We start from the raw sequence: 24,574 nt of genomic DNA, 5'->3' as shown, positions 1-24,574 counted from the left end.
TTAATGTCTATAAAAATTTATTTTTAAAAGGGTTTAGGTAGTTATAAATAGTATTATTTTATTATTGTTAATAAATGAATTCATACCATAACTATATTTTTATGTACATTATGCTAAAGGATTGTACAAAATGAAGTGATTTTTAAAAGGGTAGGATACTAAAAAATGTATTATTTTGTTGATTAATTATTGCACATTAGTGAGGCAGAAAAATTTAAAGGGTTGAATATTGTTCAGTGTTTGCTTGAGGGTGCTGAACTTTATGATATTTAATGCCGTTTAGTAAATGTGGATTTATTAAACAGTGGTCAGGTACAAATCATGTTTTCTGTATTTTATAAAACTGATGACTGTATAAGAATTGTACAAATGCTATTTCACAGTCTATTCAGTATTCCACGTCATGAGCAGGTATGTCTGTTCTTGCAAATAACTGATTGGTTAAAATTTTGAGGAAACTCAGTTCACATTAAATTTAAAACATAAAGGAGCAGGAAAAGGTGTTAGAACACTAGAAAACATTGATAGAGTTTGGACATGCATTATCAATGAATGATCAGTGAACTGTTGGTCTGTTGAATCTTACATAAGACTTAAGTTTTCATCACTATAAAATTCAAATTTTTCAGGAATTTTTCCAAAATTTTCAGGAAGAAGATGCTAATTTGGTTACTTGAATAAATCTTTGTCAAGAAATGTTGCCATGTTTGGATGGTGGTGAAAACTTAATTACCGTATGTTTTTATCAGATGAAGCTCATTTTCACCTCAGCAGTTACGTAAATTAAGCAGAATATCTAGAGTGGAACAATGAAAATCTACTTCATGATAAACTGTATTGTGGTGTGCACTTTTTTCATTATCTAACATTATCAGACCATTCTTTTTTCAAGATGATTGTTGAAACATTACAACTGTAATTATAGTGCATACACAACCAGTACCAACATTTTTGAGGCAAGAATTAGTTTGATTTTCACAATTTACGTGGTTTCAGCAAGACTACGTTACCAAACAGTGGTTACTTGCATATTTCTGAAAGAAAACATCCACTGAAAGAGTGGCAGTTTTTTTGCATGTGTATCTATTGCTACTTTAAGAGAACTCTTTCCGAACCATATCATAACTAGAAATAAGGACTTTGACCGGCTAGATCTCCTGATTTGTCCATAGGGTACCTTTTTCTTTGGGCAAGAGCAAGGTTTATGTAAATGACTGCAAACATAAGTGGAAGTAAAATTAAAAATTTCAAGAAATTGTATTATAGTGGCCATATTGTGTGGCCAGTACACAAGAGTACGTAGTTGTAATGGTGTCCACTTGTCAAGCATTAATAAAAAAAAAAAAAAATGGTATGTATTGCTTAACAGGAAACTGTACAAATGATCTTGTTAAAACAAAAACTTATTTTTAAATACTGAAGTTTTAAAATTTCCCACTTCATAGATGTAATTTGTGTAATGTTGTTAAAAATAATTTTAACGAGCTATTCCTGTGAAATCAGATATGCACGGAGTTAAGTAAAATAGAATGAACGTTTATTGATTAAGAATAACAAATAAAATAGAGTGATTGGTTTATTGTCTGGATGAAGTTAAGGCTGTTTTATATATAAAGCAACATGTGTGGTAAAGACAGGATGTGAATCTAGATCATTGTATAAAACTCTACTATGAATTCAGAAAATAGGTTTGAATTAATAGTGTTATTATATTTGTATGGGGGTTAGTTTGTATGGAAGTAAATAAATTACATTAATTATTTTACTTGTATATTGTGAAAGAAAACATCCAGTGAAAGAAAGTGGCAGTTTTTTTTTTAGAGTTAACTTCAGTATAAATTTAAGTGGACCATCTAAATTAAAACCATTTGTCACCTTCATTCAAATTATTTAAACCAGATGCTGCATTATATATATAAGTCATAGCTTAACTTTGTATACTTGTCTAGTAGTAAGCTTCATCTTCAGCATGCAGATAGATGTACACCCACAACACGTCAGCAGTTATAGTGCACTGTGGTCAATATGGGGTTGTTAATGACTTCATTTATTATTTCCTCATTGATTTCTTTGTGATGAGAGATTAACATTTTCATAAATTTTATTACTAAATTTCATGCCCAAAACTGGCATTAGAAATTTCCCCAACAGTGAATCTTCATTTATTCACTGAGGGATTTACTATTATATAATAATAGTTACTCATTTTTTCATCAGTTAGCAATTTTCTGTTGTCTTCTAACTTTTATGTTTATTCAAAAACATCTGGAAATTGTTAAATCATCGTTTATTGCTCATTCCTGGATAATAGCCTTCTTTACAACATTTTCATACAATCCTTAAAGGTGTTTATTTTTTTCACATGGAATTTGATGTAATTTCTTTGATTTCCCATTATAAAGGATTATTAAATCAATAAATACTAGAAATTGCAATTTAGTCTAGAAGTTGTCAAATAAATTGCATATAATATGGTTACACAATTAGATAAATATCGCAGCAAATATAAAATCTTAGAAAAGGTTGTATTTTAAGGTTAAGAATCATTTTAACATTTCTGCCATAAGAAATAAAAAAAAAACCTCTCTTTTCATTCACACGCAAGTGTTATGGCACACAACACTTGAATGAATTGCAATTCATCTTGCAGCTATCACCTATTGAATGGATCTCTGAAAAATCAACTTAAATGATTTATTTGTGAACCCAGATACAACATAAAAACAAAATTTTTCAGGAAATGAAAAATTTTGTTTGATTAATTTAACCTCCATTAATGTCATGTATTTAAGTATTTTCAGGTATTTAATACTTAAATTATTTAAAAAAATATTTTATCATTATGTGTTGGTTGTATACAGTTTTGAAAATTAAAAGTGACTGAAGGTGGTTTTGAAACTAAAGACACTTTTACATTTCACAAAAAATCAAAATATCTGTTTATTTACTCTGTGTTACAAAGATACACAATACGTAAAACAAATATAAAAATATACAATAGATGATTGTATGAATAATGAAGTGCACAAAATTAAAACAAACTAAATGAAATAAAAATAAATTAATGAATGAAATCACTGTATATAGTTATAAAAATATTCAAAGTATACATAAGTATTTTACGTATTCATAAATAAAATCCAATTAAACCACGACAGTGGTCATCATTTAAGGATTGTTAGGTTTACATAAATGATTCTGCAATAATATTTCTACAGTGAGCAGAGTTTCAAAATCCATCCATTCAGTAAAATAGTGCTTTGCTAATAATGCACTATTCTTGTAGTCATGAATAATTCATACATGTAATAATGCATTTAAGTTACTTCTCCCTTGATGAGTTCAGTGTCACTCATTTTATTTAATTTAAAAAAAAAAAAAATTTTCCAAGGATTAAATTTAAAATGCTACTAGCCTGGAGGATAGTTGTCTTTGTCTTTTCAGGTTGTGGTTTATTCCTGCCAGTGAAACAACAGTTGTAGATTAAAAAATTAAAATGTAATGCATTCTTTGAAATCAGTTATGACCATCTTGTTAATTTATTTTTCAGTATGAGTGAATACTCTGTAGAAATGAATGTCATACAGTGGGAAAAGTTACTCAGTTCGATTCAGAAATTCCTTAAAAATCAAAAAGCCCAGAATTCCATCATGTAATAATGTCCCGTGGTACATGAATGTGTTGTTTATCTAGACTTTGTCAAACCAACAATAGATGAAATGATATTTATAAAACTATCTTGAGTAGTAAGCGCTTTGATCTGAAATGCTGTAGAATTTTATTTTTTTTTTTGCAAACAAAGCCGATGGTTGAAAGTTTCTTCTTAGGACTATTTCCATTCTTTCATTCAAAACTAAGTTATATTTAACAAAAAAATATATATATATATATTTACTGCTGTAAATAACACTTGGTATTCTTGCAAACATAATCACTCTTATTAAGCTGCTATAAGTGTCCACCTACCATGCTGGACTAGCAACTTTATGTACAGCTGCTGGAAACTTGATGAATTCAATTTTGAAACTAAATAACCAGCATGTGTCTGGTTTTGCAACAAAGGCAAAAGTTACTTAAAGGTAAAGTTAGCTACTAGCAGTATGTTAGTATGTTTTGAAAAGTAATACTAGTTCAACTTATGTGCAGTATTAAGAATACGATAATATTAACTCATTTTGAAAGAACATAGGTGTATCTGGTTTGCAACCAAACAATGCAACTGAATTGTAGTTTTGCAAAATGACAGATCATTTTTCTAAATATCTTTATTATCCGTAATACTTTTAGAACAAAAGAGAGATTAATTATAACTTGTAAGAAGTCATTATTAATAGCAGCAGTTAAGATGCAAAATGTAGGTTCAAGAATATGTCAATTAACTACTGGCATTTATTTTCAGATAATTGAAATTGAAACACTCAATGATGGTAATGAATTTCAAGTTAGGGGAATGGTTGAGAACTCTGAGAATGAAAATCCATCCGGACAGACTCACTTTATCAAGATTAAGCAAATAAAAGGTGCAGCTAAGCCAACAAAAACATGGGAGTGTGGAATATGTATGTAATTTTCTATATAAACTTTTTAGTGGATTTCCAAAGAATTTGTAAATAGCTACTGCACACGATCATGTTTATATACATATGGATGCATGTATAAGGTTTTTTCATCTGTTCTACAAGACACAAATCTTAACTGATTTTGATGAAACTTGGTAGGGTGATGTAAACCTATTGGGAATAGAACTTGATTGATTTTTAAGCAAATCTGTTCAAAGGAACTGGAGTTAGAACCAAAATATGGGGTTTTTGGGTACATTACCAGTTTTTTCATTCTACTGGGTGCACTTTTAAATATTTTCTTGAGAATAAATTATTTTAAGAGGTAAGACAAGACTGGTTTGATGGTTATCTGCTGTTAAATACAAAGTTTATGTAGCACTGGTGAAGCATACAAAATACTTTTTTTATACTATCTTACAGATAATATTTAAGTAAATGGTAATACAGATGTTTCCAAATTGCACAGCAATTTCTTGGGAGATGATTCTATAGCCAAAAATAAGAAAGAAGTTCATATAAAAATATAGGTCAGAAAACTGTTTGTTAGATAGTATCGGCTCGTGAAACATTTAGCCCTGCTTTCTGCTCTTTCTGTGAAATTAAAGTGTACTAAAATTCTTGGGGTACAAATTGAGGGGTAAATTTGGTGTTTGTTTATGGTTTTTTATCTGAGAATTGAATAAAAGTGGTCCACGATCTCTATCTCCCTTAGGTTTTAAGAAAAACAGGGTAAAACATGAAAAAACTTTGTTGGAAAATATACTTTTTTAGGTTTGGGATGAAATAATATACTAATAAACAAATAAAAGTTTCTAGCTAACTTCGTTGAGAATTACATTCTGAGAAAATTGATTAAATAACATCTACTTGGTAGTCGCCCTGCGACTTAACCATAAAACATGTCTAAGAATCTGTTCTGAAGTGATACTAATATAAGGCAAAAAACTCCATCAAAATTGGGCCAGTAGTTTTTGAGGAAAATGGTAACAGACATATACACAACCTCTTACCCCTCTCTTTTTTCCTGTTTAGCCTCCGGTAACTACCGTTTAGATAATTCTTCAGAGGATGAATGAGGATGATATGTATGAGTGTAAATGAAGTGTAATCTTGTACATTCTCAGTTTGACCATTCCTGAGATGTGTGGTTAATTGAAACCCAACCACCAAAGAACACCGGTATCCACGATCTAGTATTCAAGTCTATACTGTTACATTCCGTCATCGGTAAAAATGTTACTCGATCATTTGCAACCAAATTTTTACCCATGTTTTTTGGTGTAACTGAGAAGTTTTATATAATTTGTTTCATATCGAAAAAACCACATCAAAATCAGCCCAGCTGTTACTAAGAAACACATGTACTATAGTGACCCTGGTGGCCAATAACCTTAAAGCATGTTATTTTATGGTAAAGTGGTAAGAATGGATTGGCTGCTGTGCCAGTCATTAACAGTAAATTTTTTTTACAAATTTTTCACATCACCAAAAAAGAAATTGGTGTTTGTTTACATTAAATAATTACTTTTCTTACAACTGTAGTAATGTACTGTTAAATAAAACTAAATAAAATTCAAAATTTTCCAACTTTTCTTTGTTTTATTCAACTATCTTAAATAATTTTGCTTTAAATTAAATTCTCTAAAAGTTTAACAAAGTTATTGTTCATCAGACTTAAAAAACAGGTTTTTTTACCCTAACTTATTGGTTTTCACCCCTAGATTTCTCAAAAACTACTGAAGATATGGTTCTGGTACCTATTTTATTCAATTTTTCAGGTCAAAAACCATAAGAAATCACTAAATCTGCTCCTTAAATAATTTCATAAAAATTTCAGTAATACCTCATTTCACCAGGGTAGCTGAAATCCGAGCGAAATCTTTCACTAGCTGTAACTTGCAAATAAAGCATGTTAGGACATATGTTTGTATGAACTTTTTCCATTATTTTCATGAATAGAACAGGTTTTGAAAGTCCTGGGAGAACTTCGTGATATACTCTGCATGCTAAATTAAATGTTTAAAGAAATTTAAACAATAAAACATATATCTTGTTTCAGTGGATTTCCAAAGAATTTTTAGAAGTCACTACTGTGCCTGGTGAGATTTTATAAGGGGGTTTCTGCAGGGTGTGGGCAACTTTTCTTTATGTATTGAAGTCTCCTGAACACAATTTTTTTTCTCTATCGCACACAAATCTTAACCAATTTTGACAAAACTTTGTGGAGTGATGGAAATCTATTGGAAATAGAGCCCTATTGATTTTCAAGTGAGTCAGTTTACAAGAACTGGCGTTAAGAGCCAAAAATGGGGCTTTTGGGTATATTTTCAGACTTTTTTATTCTACTCTGCACAATTTTTAACCAGTTTTGATGAAACTTTATAGAATGATGTAAACCTAGTAGAAATAGAAAACCCTTCTGACTTTCAAGCAAATTGGTTAACAGGAATTGGAGATAGAAGCAAAAACTGAGTTTTTGGAATTGTTTTCAAGGTTAACTAAGACTGGAAATCTGCTGTTCTGGCACACTTACTGCAACAGAGTTTTAGTATGAATTTAGTATGTAATTTTTTCTTAATACTTCAAAGTTAGTATTTTATCTGTTTTGCTTCACGATACAATATGTAACATTTTGCCAAAGTATTTGTACTTATATTATCACTAAAAATGAATTTTGAGTATAACTGGTTCTACTTCATCAGGGAGATGAGGGATTCCCTAACGCTAATAGTGATTAGAAGCAATCAGTATTACTTCTAAACAATAGTCTAGAAGCAATAGTGATTAGAAACAAAGTAATGGTGATAGTTAAACATTGCAGTTATACTGTAATATCGTAATGCTGTTCTGTTATGAACCTGTTATAATGCTGTTCTGTTATCATGATTACCTGTTATGGCAAGGCCAGTTTTTGAATATCTAGGCCAAAATTCTGCTCTTCCTACTAGACTACCTGTTATGAAAAGCCAGTTTTTGAATATCCAGACCAATTAATCCTAAGAAGCAGAGGCTTGACTGGACTATCCTTCTGGAAGCACATTCATCTGTGATGTTTGTCTCTTTAAATTTTAGTTACATTTCCATGGTCTGAGAAATCATAAGACAGGTGTCACTGTTACTAATTTTAGAGTTATTCTATCCTTCAATTCTGGTATGAAACCATATGCAATGTTTTCTTATGTGAAGTTTACACTAGATTTATCAAACTTACATGGGCTAGTAGAACTCTCTCTCTTCTGGTCATTATAAAGTAAAAAGTGCAGAAGTTATATATAGCCATACTTATTCTGTTCTTTTATTACAATTATGGCAGTATTCAGCTTATTAACAATAATTTCAGAATAGCAATACAGTAGTGATAATTCACAATTAAAAAAAAAAAAAACATTTTTAATGATGTAAATGTTGAAATTAGTATTGAAAATTTGAATTTTATTTTGAGAGATCAGCTTTTTGTCATATTCAACAAGAAAATGCTTGGATTTTATGGGATTATTTTAAAATAGTTTTGCTGTCTGTACAGAATTTCAGCCACATCAGTTATAAAATGTATTCTGTAGCATGTAAAATAAACCGAACACACATTTTATTTCATAAAAAGTAACTTTGTTTAGAAAAAGAAAAATACATCAAGAATTTTTGAATATCTAATAATTATGTCCTTTATTCTTAAACACTTCATTTACATGTTTTGGCATCGATTCAACAACTGTACTACACATTTTTCTGAATTCTTCATCATGAAATAATACTGATGTCATTGCTTTAATGAGGTCAATTTCTATGGTACAGTTCATTTTTGAGAGTTGTTTTTCTTTTACTATTACCTAAAGGTTTTCAATTGGGTTTAAGTCTAGAGAGTTGTACTCACTACAGGAGCACTTTAATGTTTTGTTCTTAGAAAATGTTTTATACTTTTTTGGCAATTTGGTGTGCTTCCAAATCTTGGAACACCCTGTTGCCTTGTGGGAATTTGTTTTTAAGTTGTGTAACAACCCTTTCCTTCAGAATCTTGATTGATTTATCCATCACTTTTCAACATATCATCTACTGGAAGTAATGAACAAGGGCCTTCAAATGAAACAACTCTGAAACATTTTTCTGGGGATGTTTAACTGATTATTAGACATGAGCTGGTGATGTATTTTCATCTAATGTGTTTCTAATGTATGAAACCCTTTGCCCTTAGAACATAAAAATGTTGTGTCTTGTCAGAAAACGTAACATTTCTCTTTCTCCAGTATTCTTTGGCCAGTTAGCATGTTCTTAGACCAAAAGAGCTTTTTTTTTACACATTGCTGGTGTTAAAAGCTGCTTTTTAGCTGGCCAACAAGCTTTCCATCCAGCAGAGAGAAGTAGGGACCTAACAGTAGTCATGTGTAAATCTGTTCCACTGGCTGCTAATTCTCAATTTAAGTCCACAATAGATAATTTTGGATCAAGTTTACATTTTCTCATTGATAATCGAAACTGTGTCGGAGTAGCTTTTCTCTTACAGCTACATTAGCCTTTCCTTTGCCTTTTTCACACTCAGAAGCTATTTATTGTTCTCATACTTGTATGAAACAGATTGTGAATGCTTCCGGAGTTTGTCAATTATTGTATATACAGAACAAAAAATACGAAAGTATGATTTTATAATAAAAAATGAAATAAACTTTCACAAAACATTATTATAACATGAAAATTGCTAAATAACCAAAGAATAATAACCTTACATATAATAACCAAATAATAATAAACAGACAGCTTAAAGAACGGGTGTGGTCAAACAATGTAGCGACACCAGAGAAATATGAGTGAATAAAAAAATCCCTTTGTTCAGATTAATTTGCACACTACTGTAAAGCCATCAGAGACTACACCTGTGATTGTAATCTTCATGATACACGCTAATAAATCTTCTTGTAACATAGTTTGTAAGCAAACACTGATGTCTGTTTGCAGGAAACTATTTATCATAAATTTACAAAACTCTAGGATCCGATTCTTTGAATGTAGGAAGGAGGACTAAATAATCTCAGGTTTAGTATATTAGTAAGGATGACAATTCTCAAACAATTCCCTCCTTAAACCACCCCATATCTAAGTTATATTTGTAATACTTGAACTTGAGATTCTAGGCTTGTTGCCCCTAACCTCTTGCCCTCTAATGTAACAAAAATTGAAGCATTTTGTATTCAAACCAGTCTAAATAAAATATCCTGCTTCCAGTAGTTGTCATTACAAATTGAATGTTGTAGATCTCAGGCTCCTTTGCAACTTGAGATCCTCCCAGATTCCTTTTTACCTTTGATGCAAACATAAGTAGAAGCATTATGATATTTGGGTTTTTTTTTAATATGTATTCTAATTTCAGGGACAAGCAAATATTTTTGAAAAAGTTCCAATTCCACACCTCAAGGCTTTCTTAGTGTCAGTAAGGATGACAATTCTCAAACAAAAGATTCCCTTTTCAGTATGCATTAAGAAATTGAAACTTTTGAACTAGTTGCATTAAAATTATTTGTACCTTCAGACAAGTAAACTCAATTTACAGTGCAGGACAAGAAAAAACAATTCTTTTGTGTAGTTTATAGAATTAAAAGGTGTGCCACATCAAAGGGAATAGTAAATCCATTGATTCTACTTGTTGGATACCCCCACGCTCCTTGAACTTCCATTCTGTTTCAGAAGATATTCCTTAAAGGTCAAATCAAAAACTGAGAATTAACTGGTTCTCTCCACTATCTGTGTGTGTGTACGACTCCTAATCACCTTCTGTTTCTAGCTATCTATTAGTGACTGCAGAGAAAGTCTAGCATTCATTATATTTTTCCTTGTATAAGAAAATGTTTATCTGTATCTGTGAGTCCGTTTTCCTAGTGTCCCTGGAAACAGTGCCAATGATACTGGCAATACAGAATTATTATTTTTGGCACTGATTAAACTCCCTACAATCAGTTGTCTCATTTTATTTTAATTTTCAGTTTGAGCTCACTTTTTAAAATTCTGTATTGAATAACAGATCTACTGTTTACAGAACTATTAGTATGAATGTGATGAAATATGACTAAAAAAGTAATAAGATGTGACTTGTCTTTAGTCAGTTGTAATGAATAGAAAATCTTGGAAAAATTTAATGATCAAGCAGTGAGGATTCTTTTCAAAGCATGTAATTTTTGAGATGGTTGGTTTATCATTGAGTCCTGTTGACAGATGTTAGCAAAAGATTTAAAAAGCAGTATTTTTCTGTAATGTATTCCTCGTTTGCTGAATGTAGTTAAAAAAAGAAGTTTGAAAGTCATAATTTGAGAAAATAAATCTGAAACCTCTTGGGCTTTATTATTTTTTTTTTATGAATTTGGTGTTTTCCGCGGGTATATTTATTTTATTTCAGAGATGTAACTATATCATCAAATTTTATTTCTGATCACAATTGTAGAAATAACTAAGACCATGTTGATTTGTTTTTAATAATGTTAATGCAATTGTTATGCACAGATTGTTTTTCCTGAACTGTGAATCAAATATTTTATTTGGCAGTATTGAAATATTATAGGACAGTGTACAAAGAAAATATCTCAAATATGTGGAACACGAGTAATTTTTGGACATTTCATTAGAATATTTTTTCATCAAACAATATTTTTCTGCGTTTTCATATTTCCTATTCTATTTTGTACCATGTATTATTTTTCTTTTTTTTATGAAATGTCAAATAAAGGAATTAATTTACTGATGTTAATGGCTGTGGAAAAAAAATGTTGAAGGGCTTTAAACTACATCAGCTCTGATGAATATTTCCATAATTGTTTTCAGCAGTGGGAAAAAAAAGAACAAGTGTGTAGGTATCAAAAGAAAAATATTTTAAGAAAGATAGAGTGGTAAGCCGTATGCAATTAACTATTTAAAATATATGTTGATAATTTTTTGCTCTTCCCTACATTCAATTTTGAGATATATGTAGGTATATCCTAGGTAAAAAAAATGAGGTGTTACATATTGTCCTTTATCTATTTATTCTTTTTCATTTGAAATTTTTGTTAAAATTAGTTTTACTATTACTTTTTCTTTATTAATTATTCATTTAACAATTATGGTGAATGTGATTGAGGAGACAAGTTTGAAAATTCAAAAGAACATTTTTATATTATTTACTTAATTTTTCTATCGCTTTATTTTAGTAATTTTAATTGTGTAAAATTACGTCATAAAAATTAAGGAAATAAATAAAAGAATGTTGTTAATATTTCATCAAAACTATTTTATATTAATAGATTACATGCATTAAAATTGATCCATTGTTATTTTTTATCATGAGAAAAAATTAACTTATATAAATGAAATAATAAGTTTACACATCAGTTATTTCTTTAACTCCAGTACATAAAAAAATTGCATTGTAAGCATTGTATAACAAAACTTCAATTTTCATCTGGTAATTCACAAAGACAGATAATTCAGTTAGTTTACTGTTATGTTTTTTAAGATAGATTTGTTGCCTGAAAGTTTTATCATTTTATCAGGTAAAAAGGAGTTCCAACATCATTATACTTTGATAAGACATCTTCCTACCCACACTGATGTTAGGAAGTACATTTGCAAAGTTTGTGGCAAAGCATTTCGTCAGGTATATTATTGTCATATTATATTATATTATATCCATATTATAGTTTTCTGATAATAGTATTGCTTGTACAAACCAGGCATGTATTGTATCATGATAAAAGTGGAGTTTTATTTCAAAGTGGAATTTCTGGAATGTTTTGTCTGAATGATGACTACTAAAAACTATTCATTCTGCTCAGAAAGAATTTCTTGTTTGTAAGGAGTGTTGAAATGTAATTTTGCATGAGGTATATTGGGCTTGCATAAACCATTTATGAAATGGTAGTTTTGCTGTGCAGCTTATTGCATTCAGTCATTATTAATGATTAATAATAATAATAAGTGGATTGATTAATTGTTAAAATAAGAAGCCCAGCTTTACCTTTAATGCTTCAACTACTTTCTTTAGGTGTATGGTATTAAAGAAAATGAAAGATAGTCATCACATGCAACTTTAATTACTTATAAATAGATATTTTCAACATGCAATTGTTTTTATAATATCTGATGAAATTGTTGTTGTCTCTTAGATGTCTCAGAAAGTTTACTGGTACATTCATTTGTAGGAAAATTGGGTGTTTTAGTGTGACTGATTTTGCTGAAGTATGAATATGAATCTGTGTGTGATATTTGATGAAATGGTTGTAGTGATATATTAAAACAATTAGAAAAATGCTATACAGGCTGTCTGGGCTGAAGGTATATAAAAGTAATGACCTATATTTAGAAAACCAGTTATCGTAATCTCTTAAATATATGCTTAATCGACAGGAAATATCTTCAAGTTTGTTCCAAATACTCTCAAGGTCAGCAGAATAAGCGTATGCAGGCAAGCCGACTCACAATGCAGTTAGTCAATAGCAGTCAGCAGAGATGTGGAACCCACAACAGAAGGTTCAATGCGTGCGGTTAATGGATTTTCAGTTTGTTTGTGCATGTTCAATGCCATGTACAAACTGAGTAGAGTCCTATATTCAAGACTATTCATTAGTGGTTTACGACTTTTAAAAGACTGGAAGCTTTGTTTCACAAACTGGAAATCATCCAGAAGTTTCAGTTAATGATGAGATTGTGGATTGTGTATGCGATACCAGTTCTGGAAAGTCAATTAGGCAGGCTAGTTACAAACTCCAAATTCCTTGTTTCCCTGCTTCATGATATTATTCATAAACAGCTCTGTTTACAAGCATATAAGTTAAACCAAATGATTGCCATCTACAATATCAGTATTTTGCAGAGGTTTTCATTGTGTTGAAAACAATCTTAATTATCTTTATATGTTAATTAGTGATGCAGTAAAATTAACAGACACAGTTGTCAAATTCGGAGTTCTGTGAAACTCCCATACAGTAAAAAATGACATCATTGGTCCATTTTCTTTTCATGGAACCCATTGTGACACATGTACTTTGACATGCTTGAGAAATTTGCTGTTCCTCAGATTTCTGCAAGCTTCAGTTTCCAACAAGATTATGCTCCACCACACTTAAATCAAAATGTTACTATGTTCGTGAACAACACACCTGAATGTTGGATTGGACAAGGAGGTCCATCTGCAAGGCCAACTAGATCTCCAGATATCACCCTTATGGTCGTTTTTGCTTGAGGATTTATTAAAAGTTCTGTGTATCGAAGAAAAATTTGAAATTTGGACAAATTGTAGAATTTTTGAAGCTATTTGTTTAATAACGCTGCATATGCTCCTAAACACCTAGCAAGAGTTAGATTATCTGCGAGATTTTTATCTGAGAGATCTGGACATCTGCGAGCTATGACAAGTGCACACATTGAATTTGACTAACCTACATTAAAACTAAGATGTTACTTTTGGTTACCTTTAGGCCAGACAACCTTTATTTACAAATTTAAATTTACAAATAAGAGAAATTTGTGAGAATGGTGTGTTAGTCAGGAAATTATTAATGGAGTATAGATGACAGAAGAAAATGTGAACAGACTGTGTGTATGAATTTATTATTATCCAATTGTTAGATTAGTGAAGAGTTGTGACTAAAAGAAGAAAAAATAGTGAATATAGAATAAGTTTTAAACAAGCATTTTGGAAATATTAAAGTTTGAGTAAGAAATTACAATAAAATGTAGTGCATTTTATTGTAGTTTGAATAGTGTTTGCTACTACTGTAGAGCTTAGATGGTTTGAATACTTAACAGAGAATGCAAAGTTGCAGAGTAATAACAAGTATTTTAACTGAAACCTATAGGAGCTCTAGTAGGTTAAGCAAATTACATTGCCAAAGGAAAACCTGAAAATGAGTACATTGGTGAACAAATCTTCAAATGAGACTGGCAAAGACAGAGTTAAGGGGGAGGCCCATGATCTGTAGCGTAATCCAAAAACAGTCTTATAGCTATGTTTTTCAACATTGTACATCTAAGCAATTGGTGGTGTTAAGTATTGACCTAGAAAAAAGGAAATAAATTAATATACCTGTATGAACCCATATTAAATAATTACTTATGTTCAGCTTCAGATTCACTCTCCAGAGTACTTGTAAAAGTTTGGTCAAAATTCTTACCTAATATCCAAAGAAGCTGAATTTTTGCATACTACTCAAATTTTTGAAAAGAATGAATTTGATTTTTAACTCTTTTTATCATACTAAATTTAACTTTTTTTTATTTCAAGAAAAAATGTAAAAAAACGTTCTTGTGTGGGTTGTATACTCCTTTTGTTTTTTCATAAATAATTTCAAACAAATGTCTTTATATACATCACTTTGTTATTTAGCAGTGTAGGAAGTGATATATTTTTATTAAATTAGAATATTTTCAACTTTAACTGCCCAAGCATATTCAGTACTTCCATTTAATTTTTTTAATACCTAGTTTTAGCTGACAGTATTCTTTGTGACTGCCTCAGAGATAGATTTATAAACTTTTATGAACAGCTGCCAGGTCCAATGATCATAGGTCTGTCTTATTTTACTTATCCATAAAACTGCCTGCAGTTGATCTGCGGATAGGTTTCATATTAAGTGGTAGATGCCCCCGTACATTTCCTTTAGATGATGATGGCAACTCATGACCATCAAACTCTATTCCCATTAAATTATATCGCAAGTACTTGACAAAACATTACTGTCCTGTAAAATGACCTTATCCAAAATATTCTCATTCCTATCTTCATAATTTGTCCCTCCATGGTTTTTGAGAGTATTGTGTCTTATATTTATCAGGGTTTTCATGATTAACCTTTTACAGACAGTTTCTTTAAGTTGTAAAGTTTCTTTAATGTAATCTATGTGAAGTATTTGAATGTTATCATCATTTTGATGATGACATTTATGAATAATTGTGTTGCTTCTGTAACAATAAACTTTCCTTAATTTTTATATGTTGCAGCTAAGTAATAATCTTAATTCTCTCGTAAGCCTAATTTTCATATAAAAAGTTGGTTGGCCATTTGGTACACGATTTTTATCTATCCATACTATATTATCAGAAAACATTAACTTATTTGTTAAAAAAAAGATGATACTTGCTATTGGCATATTTTGAGGGATCATAAATGTTTTAATTTTATGAAATATTACCAAAAATAATAATTTCCTTTTTTATTAAAAATTGCATTTTTTATTAAGCTACTCCTACAATTTTTTGATTCGAGTTTTTGGTGATTAAGATTATACAATCCATGAAGCATAGTCTGACTATTTTGATTTTTAATAAACTATGTAATTAATAAATATTTTTTTGTCAGAACTCTGGATCTAATAAAAATTAGACCTTTAGGCCTTTTTTGTTTATTTCTAAGTAGTTGATCTGATATCTTATTTTTTACAGCTATTTCACTATGAATACTTGTTCATAAAATTTAAATTAACCACTTGATGCCTTACTGTAATAAAAAATATGAAAATGAAATGAATTGCATTTATTATTTGATGGCAGTGCTTTATTTTATGTTTTAGATGAGTACTTTATCTCAGCATAAAGCTATCCATACTAATATCCGCCCACATGTGTGTGAAATTTGCAAAAAGGCCTTTAATCGTATTTCTACATTAATTTCTCATAGGAGAACACATTCTGAAACTAAACCTCATAAATGTCCTATTTGTGATAAAGGTTTTCATCAAAAAGGTAAGATAACAACTTTTCTTTTATGATAACTGCATTTTGCATATTTGTATTTATATTGAAAGCACTTGTATCAAATATTTATTATTTTACGATTCAGATCTGTTTATTTTTTAACTATGCTATTTTTTATAAAATGCTTTTATTATCTCAATGTTCTTGTGTACTAAGTAGGTTAGTGCAATACCTGTAATATAAATAATTAAGCAAATGCATTGATTATTCCACATTAATGTATTTGTAGAGAATGATATTGTTTGCAGAAAAATTGTTTACCTTCAGTGTATTTTAGTTCTTACATTTACCTTCAGAAGCTCACTTTTATTTGCATTATTATTAATCTGCTTTTTAATAAAATGAGTACACCTTAAGATCTGTTACTGTGAAGATGGTGTAAATGAAATTTATGTCTCTTTTCTGAGATTGTGTAGTTATAAAATATTGACGTGGGAAAAGAATTTACTAAATGTCATTTAAGGTGTTTCTGTTGAGGAACACATCTTTCTTTAATTATCAGTCCATAGATTGAGTTTATAGTAGTTTTGATTATTTAATTCCACTTTCTTTTTTGTTCTATGTTGCTGTTACAGTTCTGGTCTACTTTGTGTATCGTTTTTTTATGTGGGAAGTTTTTTTCCTTTGTGGTACTTTCATTCTCAGACTTAGCAGTCTAAATTATTAGTTAAAAATAATTTGTCTAATTTAATAGTTTAGATTAGTTTAAATGCTTCTTTTCATTAAATTCCTGGAAATCAGCCAGTAGATAATATTAATTTGTTTAAATTAACAACTTAGTTAATTTTTTGTTATCGAAATAAGGAAGAGAAAAAAGTCTTATATGCATCTTACTTGTAATATCTTTGATTTTTTGTTTTGAATAACCTCTTCCAATCTCTTTTACTCTTGAATTACAGTCCATTTTGTTTTCATGAAAGTTAACTCTCCAGTTTGTATTTTTACATCTAAATATTTCTTACATTTATTTTTACATCTAAAGATTCCTTATATTATCATTAAATTCATAGTCATAGTAAATAATATTTTTTCTTAATAAACATTTTTTTATAACTTTAATCTACTTACTACTTCATTTTTGCTTGTTTTGTTAAGGCTCATGATGAAAAATTCTAACATTTTAAAGTATTAGGAAAATTAGAAAATTATTTACTTATGTGCTTTAGATTCTTTGATGAATGAAATTTTGTATTTGATAGAAGTAATTACAAATTCTTAAGCCAACTGAAGATAACCCAAAGCCAACAATTTTTTTCAAGTTTTTAGACTTGTTTTTAAAAAAAATAAATACACTTATGACCATATAGTGCCTTATGACCACCACAAGGCACTAAATGCAGTGAAACTACTGTCACCGTTAGATATTCCAGGTGTTGCAGAACTATCAGATTGTAAGTATTGCTATTTTCTGACTGATCCAGAATCCAAAGAATCTGTAATACCCATTGTTAAATTATGACATTTAATAACGAATAAATTTATTAATCAAAAAACCCCGTTAACAATTAGTTTACTTTCTGTACTGATTTCCTGTTTTACATCTGAACTATTCTAAATCCCTTGAAATCAATCATTAATTTATCTTAAAAATTACTGCAAATTGTAAAGGATTTGCCTTAAAATTATGGAGGAATTGTTTCAATTTTTAATATTTCCCTATGTTTTCATCAAGGTATTCAATGCATGAATTTATAATAAAACATTATCTTTCAAGAATCATAGTTTTATAAATGATGCTGGAATGCCAAAATATCAATTTGAAAAAAAATGTAATTTTTTTAATTTGAATAATAAATTTTAATGCCAATCTTAGATTTAGCTATTACTATTGTGTGGATACTTTTTCTTGTTTTATTTTGTAGTGTTTATAAATCTGTTTTGTATTACTTGTTATTAATGAGAAGCTTATAATTATATATACTCTTTCATGGATTTTTCTTTCTTTCTTTTTAGATCTAAAGTCTAAAGACTAACACTTGTCTATAGTTTTAGTTTTCACTTGTTTTAGTTTTCGTGTATCTTAATTGGAATTATTGACTTTACATATCAATTAATAAATACCAGCTCTTTTGTTTTTCATTTTATTTTTAATGTTTCTGAAGGCAAACTCAATTTCCTAGACTTAGTCATGTTAAAGCTGTGATTTAAAAATTTTTCTTATACATAACCTGGTAATACCATGTCATGTAGGTTATACCATATTCTACTTAGTAATGTTGGAAGCTGTGATTATTTTTAAAAATATTTTTTTTGGTTTTTATCTTTTAACCATTGAATTCAGACCAAACAGCAACAGTTTGCTCTGTGAACTATCACAGTAAAAGCTTCAGTCTTAATGTTGCATAGGATTTAAAGAATTTGTGATATATCTATCAATGTGTGTACTTTTTCTTCATTTATCAAGTGTTATTATTTTATCTTCATATATATCATAAATAAATTTCATGCTTTTTTGATAAAAGGTTAGACAAAAAATTAAAAAATTTCTGACAAAATTTTTTTTATGGTATAGTATAAACAGAAAAAATATCGTCCATTTGTCTTATCTACTTATGGAAACTATTGACATTGTCCTTAATTTCTAGATTACCCATGATTTGCTACGAATCCAGACAAGGGGTTACCTGTTGCTGTTCAATTTATTTAATAAAACTCATAAAATTTAAAGTATTTGTTTCATACACAATCCTGTTAATCTTAAATACTCTTCTCTATTTAACAAAAACAAACAATATTCAACAAATTGGATGATCAACCATTCCTTCAAAGTCTGTATTGTTTCCTTTGATGGTAATGCGTGGACTATAGTTTTTTAATATCGTCAAGAAATATTACAATTTTATCATTCTGTAAAATCTCATTTTTTAAATTAGTAATTAGATTAAAGTTATTATTTGTAACTTGGTAGTTTTAATTTCTTGAATTCTTTTAATAATCTTGTTGCTAAATGGTAAGTTTGGAGCTTGTATTCCAGAAATGATTAGTAGCATTTGATTACCAGAAATTAACATAATCTTGGGTGTTACTACATTTTAACGTGACTAGACAAAAGTACTTAATTTGTGTTTTTCTTTGGAATTGCTTGAATGTTCTGGAAACTTACTGTCATGTTTAAAATTTTTTTGTTAATTTGTGTAACAACTTCCTGAGTGTAAACATGTTATCACAAAATGCTGGAAACTGATTAGGTTTGATATGCTTTAAAAAGTTGTGTATTTTTCTTTAGCATAAAATTTAGTACTAAATTTCTTTGAGAAACCAAGTTGCTTCCAAAAGCAAGCAGTCGCATTTGTTACTGAAAGCCACCTTTTTAGTTGCTAAATTCTTACAGGTATTGTCATAGAGTTGAGTAAATCTTTTTTCATTTATTAAAAACACGAGTATCTGCAAAAATGAAAAAAAGCTCCTAGCTATGAAGCTTAAATAATGTTTATTACATTCAAAAGATTCAACTGCCAAACTAAGTTCAAATAAAGATCTAAATATTTTTCCTTCGTCCCTTCGATTTTAATGATGTGGAAGAAATGTATTGTGTATAGTTAAATTTAAAGAAATAATATCTAAATATGGGGAAGTTTCTTAAATCTAATGAATATTCTTATGCCTGGATGTACGTAGGCATATGGCTGCATATTGCAGGTATAAAAGAGTAACAATGTAAGAAAATTTTACTGATTGCAGTTAAGACATTCATTTAAAATATTGCTTAGTCAAAACCATAAATAATTAAATATGAGGTATAATTGAAATACAAACTACTTTCCAAAATTAGAAAATAAATCAAAGAAAAAACAATTTTATACATTGTAGTGGAATATCAATATTTTGTTAAATGCAGATGTAGCCTGTGCAGTAAATAGTAGATCTTTAGATCAGTAAGTAGGTCAGAATAAACAGTAGATCAGTAATAGTAGATCTTTAGGTGTAAAAAGTGCAAATAAATATTTATATTTAGTTAATTCTGAAATTAAATGTATTATTGTAAATTTCATGAAATGTAAACAATTAAAAAGTATTGTACTGTTAAAAGAAATAATTGTTAATAAAGTTATAATTATAATGTTTAAGGAATAATTGTAAATCTTAAGAATAATTCTTATCTCTATTAATCATTAGTAGTGGAAATATTTGCTGTACAAGAGATATTAGTATTTAAATACGACCATAAAAATTACACTTATTTATAAAATTGTCGGTAAGATGAAAGTTGTGAGAGAGTTTTGTGTTATTACTACAGGTCAACTGATGGTTATTAGTTGTTGATTTCATCTTGATTACAATTTGATTTACATAAATTTTTCTGGCTAGAAAAAAAAATGTTTTCTCATAAAAAAACTTAATGGTTTTTTTTTTTTTGTAGGTAATATGAGGAATCATGTGTTTACTCATACTAATGAGCGACCATATAAATGTGATATTTGTTACAAAGGCTTCAATCAGATGTCTAATCTTGTGTGCCACAAGGTAATGGTTTTTTTTTTTTTTTTTTTTAGGGCTGTTGGGAAAGTTCTTGACCTGACAAAGAAACACAAATTCTTCAGAGATTTTTATTGTTCAATTTTTAGCAACTTCTCAACTTTTTAATAACCTCAGTATAAATGTGATTTGTTCAACTCTGCAATATAAGTAGTTGTCTTAGCTTTGACCTCATCATTCAAAGTGAAGCTTTGTCCAGCAAGCAATTCCTTTCATGTTTGGAAAACAGAGTAATCGTTGGGAGCCAAATCTGGCAAATACATTATATATGAATGCACTTGGAATCTTAGGTGATCGAGTTTTGCAGCAACAACTTGAGGTAGGCGAATTATCATTGTGAAGGAGCACTTTCTTTTGGTCAGGTCTGACGTAATACCTTACGGTGATTCTGGAGGCTAAACAGGAAAAGAAAGGTGAGGATGTTTAGCCTGAATAGCACCCTTGATCCAGTAATGAAGCATACACTTCCTGGTTATGGTGCTGCATTTTTCCAGCACATAATGAGAATCTCAAAAAAACATAGCCATGACTTTTCCAGCAGATGGAACTGTCCTTGCTTTCTTTGGCTCACTTTCACCTACTCTCACCCACTATTTGGTGGTGTCTGCTATATGCTTTGTGGTCTGTGGCACTATTTGGATGAATCCTTGTTTCATCTACTGTTATCAAAGAGCCTCAGCACAATCATGCTTAAATAAAATCTAATTACCCTTGAAAAGTGCTTAGTCAAATGTGTTTTTGGTTGACTATTCCAAACTTGGTACCATCAAGCCTTTTTACACCAAAACATCATGTAAAATGTAGAGGATAGAATCTGTCAAAATATTTGAAATTGTTGAACCAGTCCTTAAACCCGGTGGAGAAAAAGCACGCTCCTCAGACTACTGACCTTTAACATTAACGAGTATTTTGTGCAAAGTGCTGGAGATAATGGTGAACCAGAGGCTTACCTGGTACTTAGAGAAGCAAACTCTGATATCTCCAGAACAATGTGGTTTCTGCAAAGGACAATCTTTCATTGATCATCTGGTATCACTGGAAACAGATATCGTAAATGCTTTTCTGTTCCACCAGAACAGTAGTGGACTTGTCACTATTTTCTTTGACTTCAGGAGGGTGTACAACATAGCCTGGCAACAAGGTATTCTATATACCCTTAAAGGAAGGGGAAACCCCTTAATTAGGGGTTTCCTAAATGACCATTAATTCTGTGTTCATGTTAGAGATTCTGTGTGAGTAGCGTCATTTGGAGAATGGAGTGTCTCAAGGAAGTGTATTAAGTGCCACCTTGTTTACTATAGTCATCAACAGTATTACTAAATGTGAGCAACCACGTGTATCATGTTTTCTATTTGTTCCTCTCTCTCTCTCTCTCTATATATATATATATACATTATATATGCATTAAACAGTTAAAGATGAGATGTTTAAAAATTCTAGATATGCTACAAGTCTACAAGTCCTTAGCAACACCAAGTGGGGAGCTGACCGATCATTGCATTTTTATTATTCATTAGTCTGATCCATTTAGATTATAGTTGTATTGTCTACTCTTCAGCACATCATACCGTGCTTAAGATGCTGGATGATATACAGCACTCTTTTCTTTTTCTCGCCACTGATGCGTTAAGATCTAGCCCTGTTACAAGCATACTTGTTGATTTCGGTGAGCAATCACTTTGAGATAGGCAGGACCAGCTGCTAGCATCTTACTCTGCCTGTCTTAAAGGACAACCAAAACACCCAGATTGTAAAATAGTCCTCGCAAACCCCGATTTCCAATGGTATGAAAACCATCCACATTATGCACCACCAATGGGTGTCCATACCAATTGTGTAATGTACCTTTTACATTTTGATTCGTCTTCTATTTTCCCAACCTATCCCTGTACATATCCTTCATAGAGGCTTGATTCCACTAATTCTAATTATGACCTCACCATATATAATAAGATATAACCAACTCTTGTCATCTTTCAGCAAACATATTATCATTTTCTATCGAAGACAAACCCAGATGTAGTAGTATTCAGAGATGGGTCAAAGCAGAATGATACCATTGGTTGCACTTTTGTTGTAAATGACAGAATTTATATTTTTGGTCTGTCTACCTGGTATTACAAGTATCTACAATGCTGAACTATACGCCATGGCCTTGAATATCATTAAATCAAAATATCATCACATCCTTATGTGTGGCTAGTGCTCTCCAAGCTTTAGAGGATTTGTATTCCAGACATCCTATTGTCACCGAAATACATAATAAAATTGCTGAACTAAATCATCACAACACACAGGTGAATTTCTGCTGGATCCCTAGCCATGTGGAAATCCTGGGTAATGAGCGTGCGGATTTCACTTCTAAAGATGCATGTAACCAGCTGTCATTCACCACTTTAATTACAAGTACCGATTTTATTAATTCCATTAAACATAACACTTTGAAGAAGGTGGCAAGGTGGTTGGACCGCTACAGCGGATAATAAACTCCAACATATGAAAGATACAGTGTTACCAGGGACTCTTCATTCAGAAAGATTCGCCAGCGATTGCGATTTGGACATACTGGAACAACTTATGGATACCTGATGCCAGCGGAGAGTGCACACTGTGCGTCAGATGCGACTGCCGCTTGACTTGTGCGACCGTACGTCACAAATTTAAATTGCCGAGGACATACAGCACGTTCTAGGAAATGACAAGAATGTACTAGACTGGGTATTGTTACTTTTGAGATGAATTAATATACTTAATAAGATTTAACCTGTCATAAATATTTTATTTCTGTTATTTGTATTACTCTAATTGTTGTGTTTCTTTTACTATTTCAATTTTATTCCTATTATTATCTTAGTTTTCATGATAACCCTATTTAATAAACCCTATGTTACTAATACTTTATTATCCGAGAAGGAGGCTGTTGATATTATTTTGACCCAGGCAATGATAACATGAAAGCGTTTTTTGCCCTCAAAAAAAAAATACAGCACTAGATTTTTGTTACAATTTTGTGTCAGTCATAGCAGTTTTATGCCATTCCAACTTTTCACCTTCTTTGAATATTTGGCTGTGTTTAAATTCAACAGCCTACTTTGTTACTGTGGAAAACAAAGAGAAGAATCTTTTAAAATGGAGTTTAATTTGTTTTATATGTCTATCTTTTAAAACAGAGTACTTTATAGTAGGTTGAACTTCAGTTTTATATATTTCTCAGAAAATGTGAAAACTTACAAACAGCAACTAAACATTTACATTTGTATTCAGTTGTGTTAAAACATGACTGAATATTCACAGCATGCCATCTAAAGGATTATACTTGACAAATAATATAATAGTTATTTGGTCATATTGCACCTGCTCAGTGTCAGGCCGAAAACTTTCCAAACAACTCTAGTATAATTACTATGTAAACATATCTTAATCAATTACTATTTCACATAAATAATTCTACTTAATTGGTCAACATAAAATCCATGCCTATTTTTATTGTATATCATAAAAAGAAACATGATTACTATTATTAATTTATATTGCATTACCCATCATCCTGTATTTTACTTTGGAGGGTAAGTATTCCTCAAAACATATTATTCTGTATGCAAGTGGATGGAACTTTATTTGTTACTATATTCTTTATGTCACAAAAGATGCAATATTTGAAATTTAACATTACAATTAAATTTGATATTGTATATATTGCCTAACGCATTACCATTTTTGTTCTTGCTTTTTCTATCTATGGTTTTTTGGTTTTATGGTATCTATGGTTTTTATTGATATAAAGACTATACAGTTCTTCCTTAATAATTCAAGCTTAAAATTTTATTTTG

The 24,574-nt window shown here is 30.1% G+C and overlaps 1 protein-coding gene across 3 annotated transcripts in view; it reads left to right on the top strand.

The window, feature by feature from the left end:
• LOC142331130 (uncharacterized) overlaps positions 1–24,574 on the top strand; it is a 108,194-nt gene that overhangs the window by 42,079 nt on the left and 41,541 nt on the right. For 2 of the 3 annotated variants that reach the window (XM_075376822.1, XM_075376831.1), the window contains 4 exons: positions 4,400–4,559; positions 12,071–12,174; positions 16,085–16,256; positions 20,629–20,732. In XM_075376822.1, coding sequence (XP_075232937.1) covers positions 4,400–4,559; positions 12,071–12,174; positions 16,085–16,256; positions 20,629–20,732 — 540 coding nt within the window. The remainder of the gene's footprint in view (positions 1–4,399; positions 4,560–12,070; positions 12,175–16,084; positions 16,257–20,628; positions 20,733–24,574) is intronic. The other variant, XM_075376840.1, reaches the window with a different exon arrangement.

This window comes from Lycorma delicatula, chromosome 1 (assembly GCF_047948215.1).
Source record: "Lycorma delicatula isolate Av1 chromosome 1, ASM4794821v1, whole genome shotgun sequence".
NCBI lineage: Eukaryota > Metazoa > Arthropoda > Insecta > Hemiptera > Fulgoridae > Lycorma > Lycorma delicatula.
This window is presented reverse-complemented; position numbering and strand designations above follow the sequence as displayed.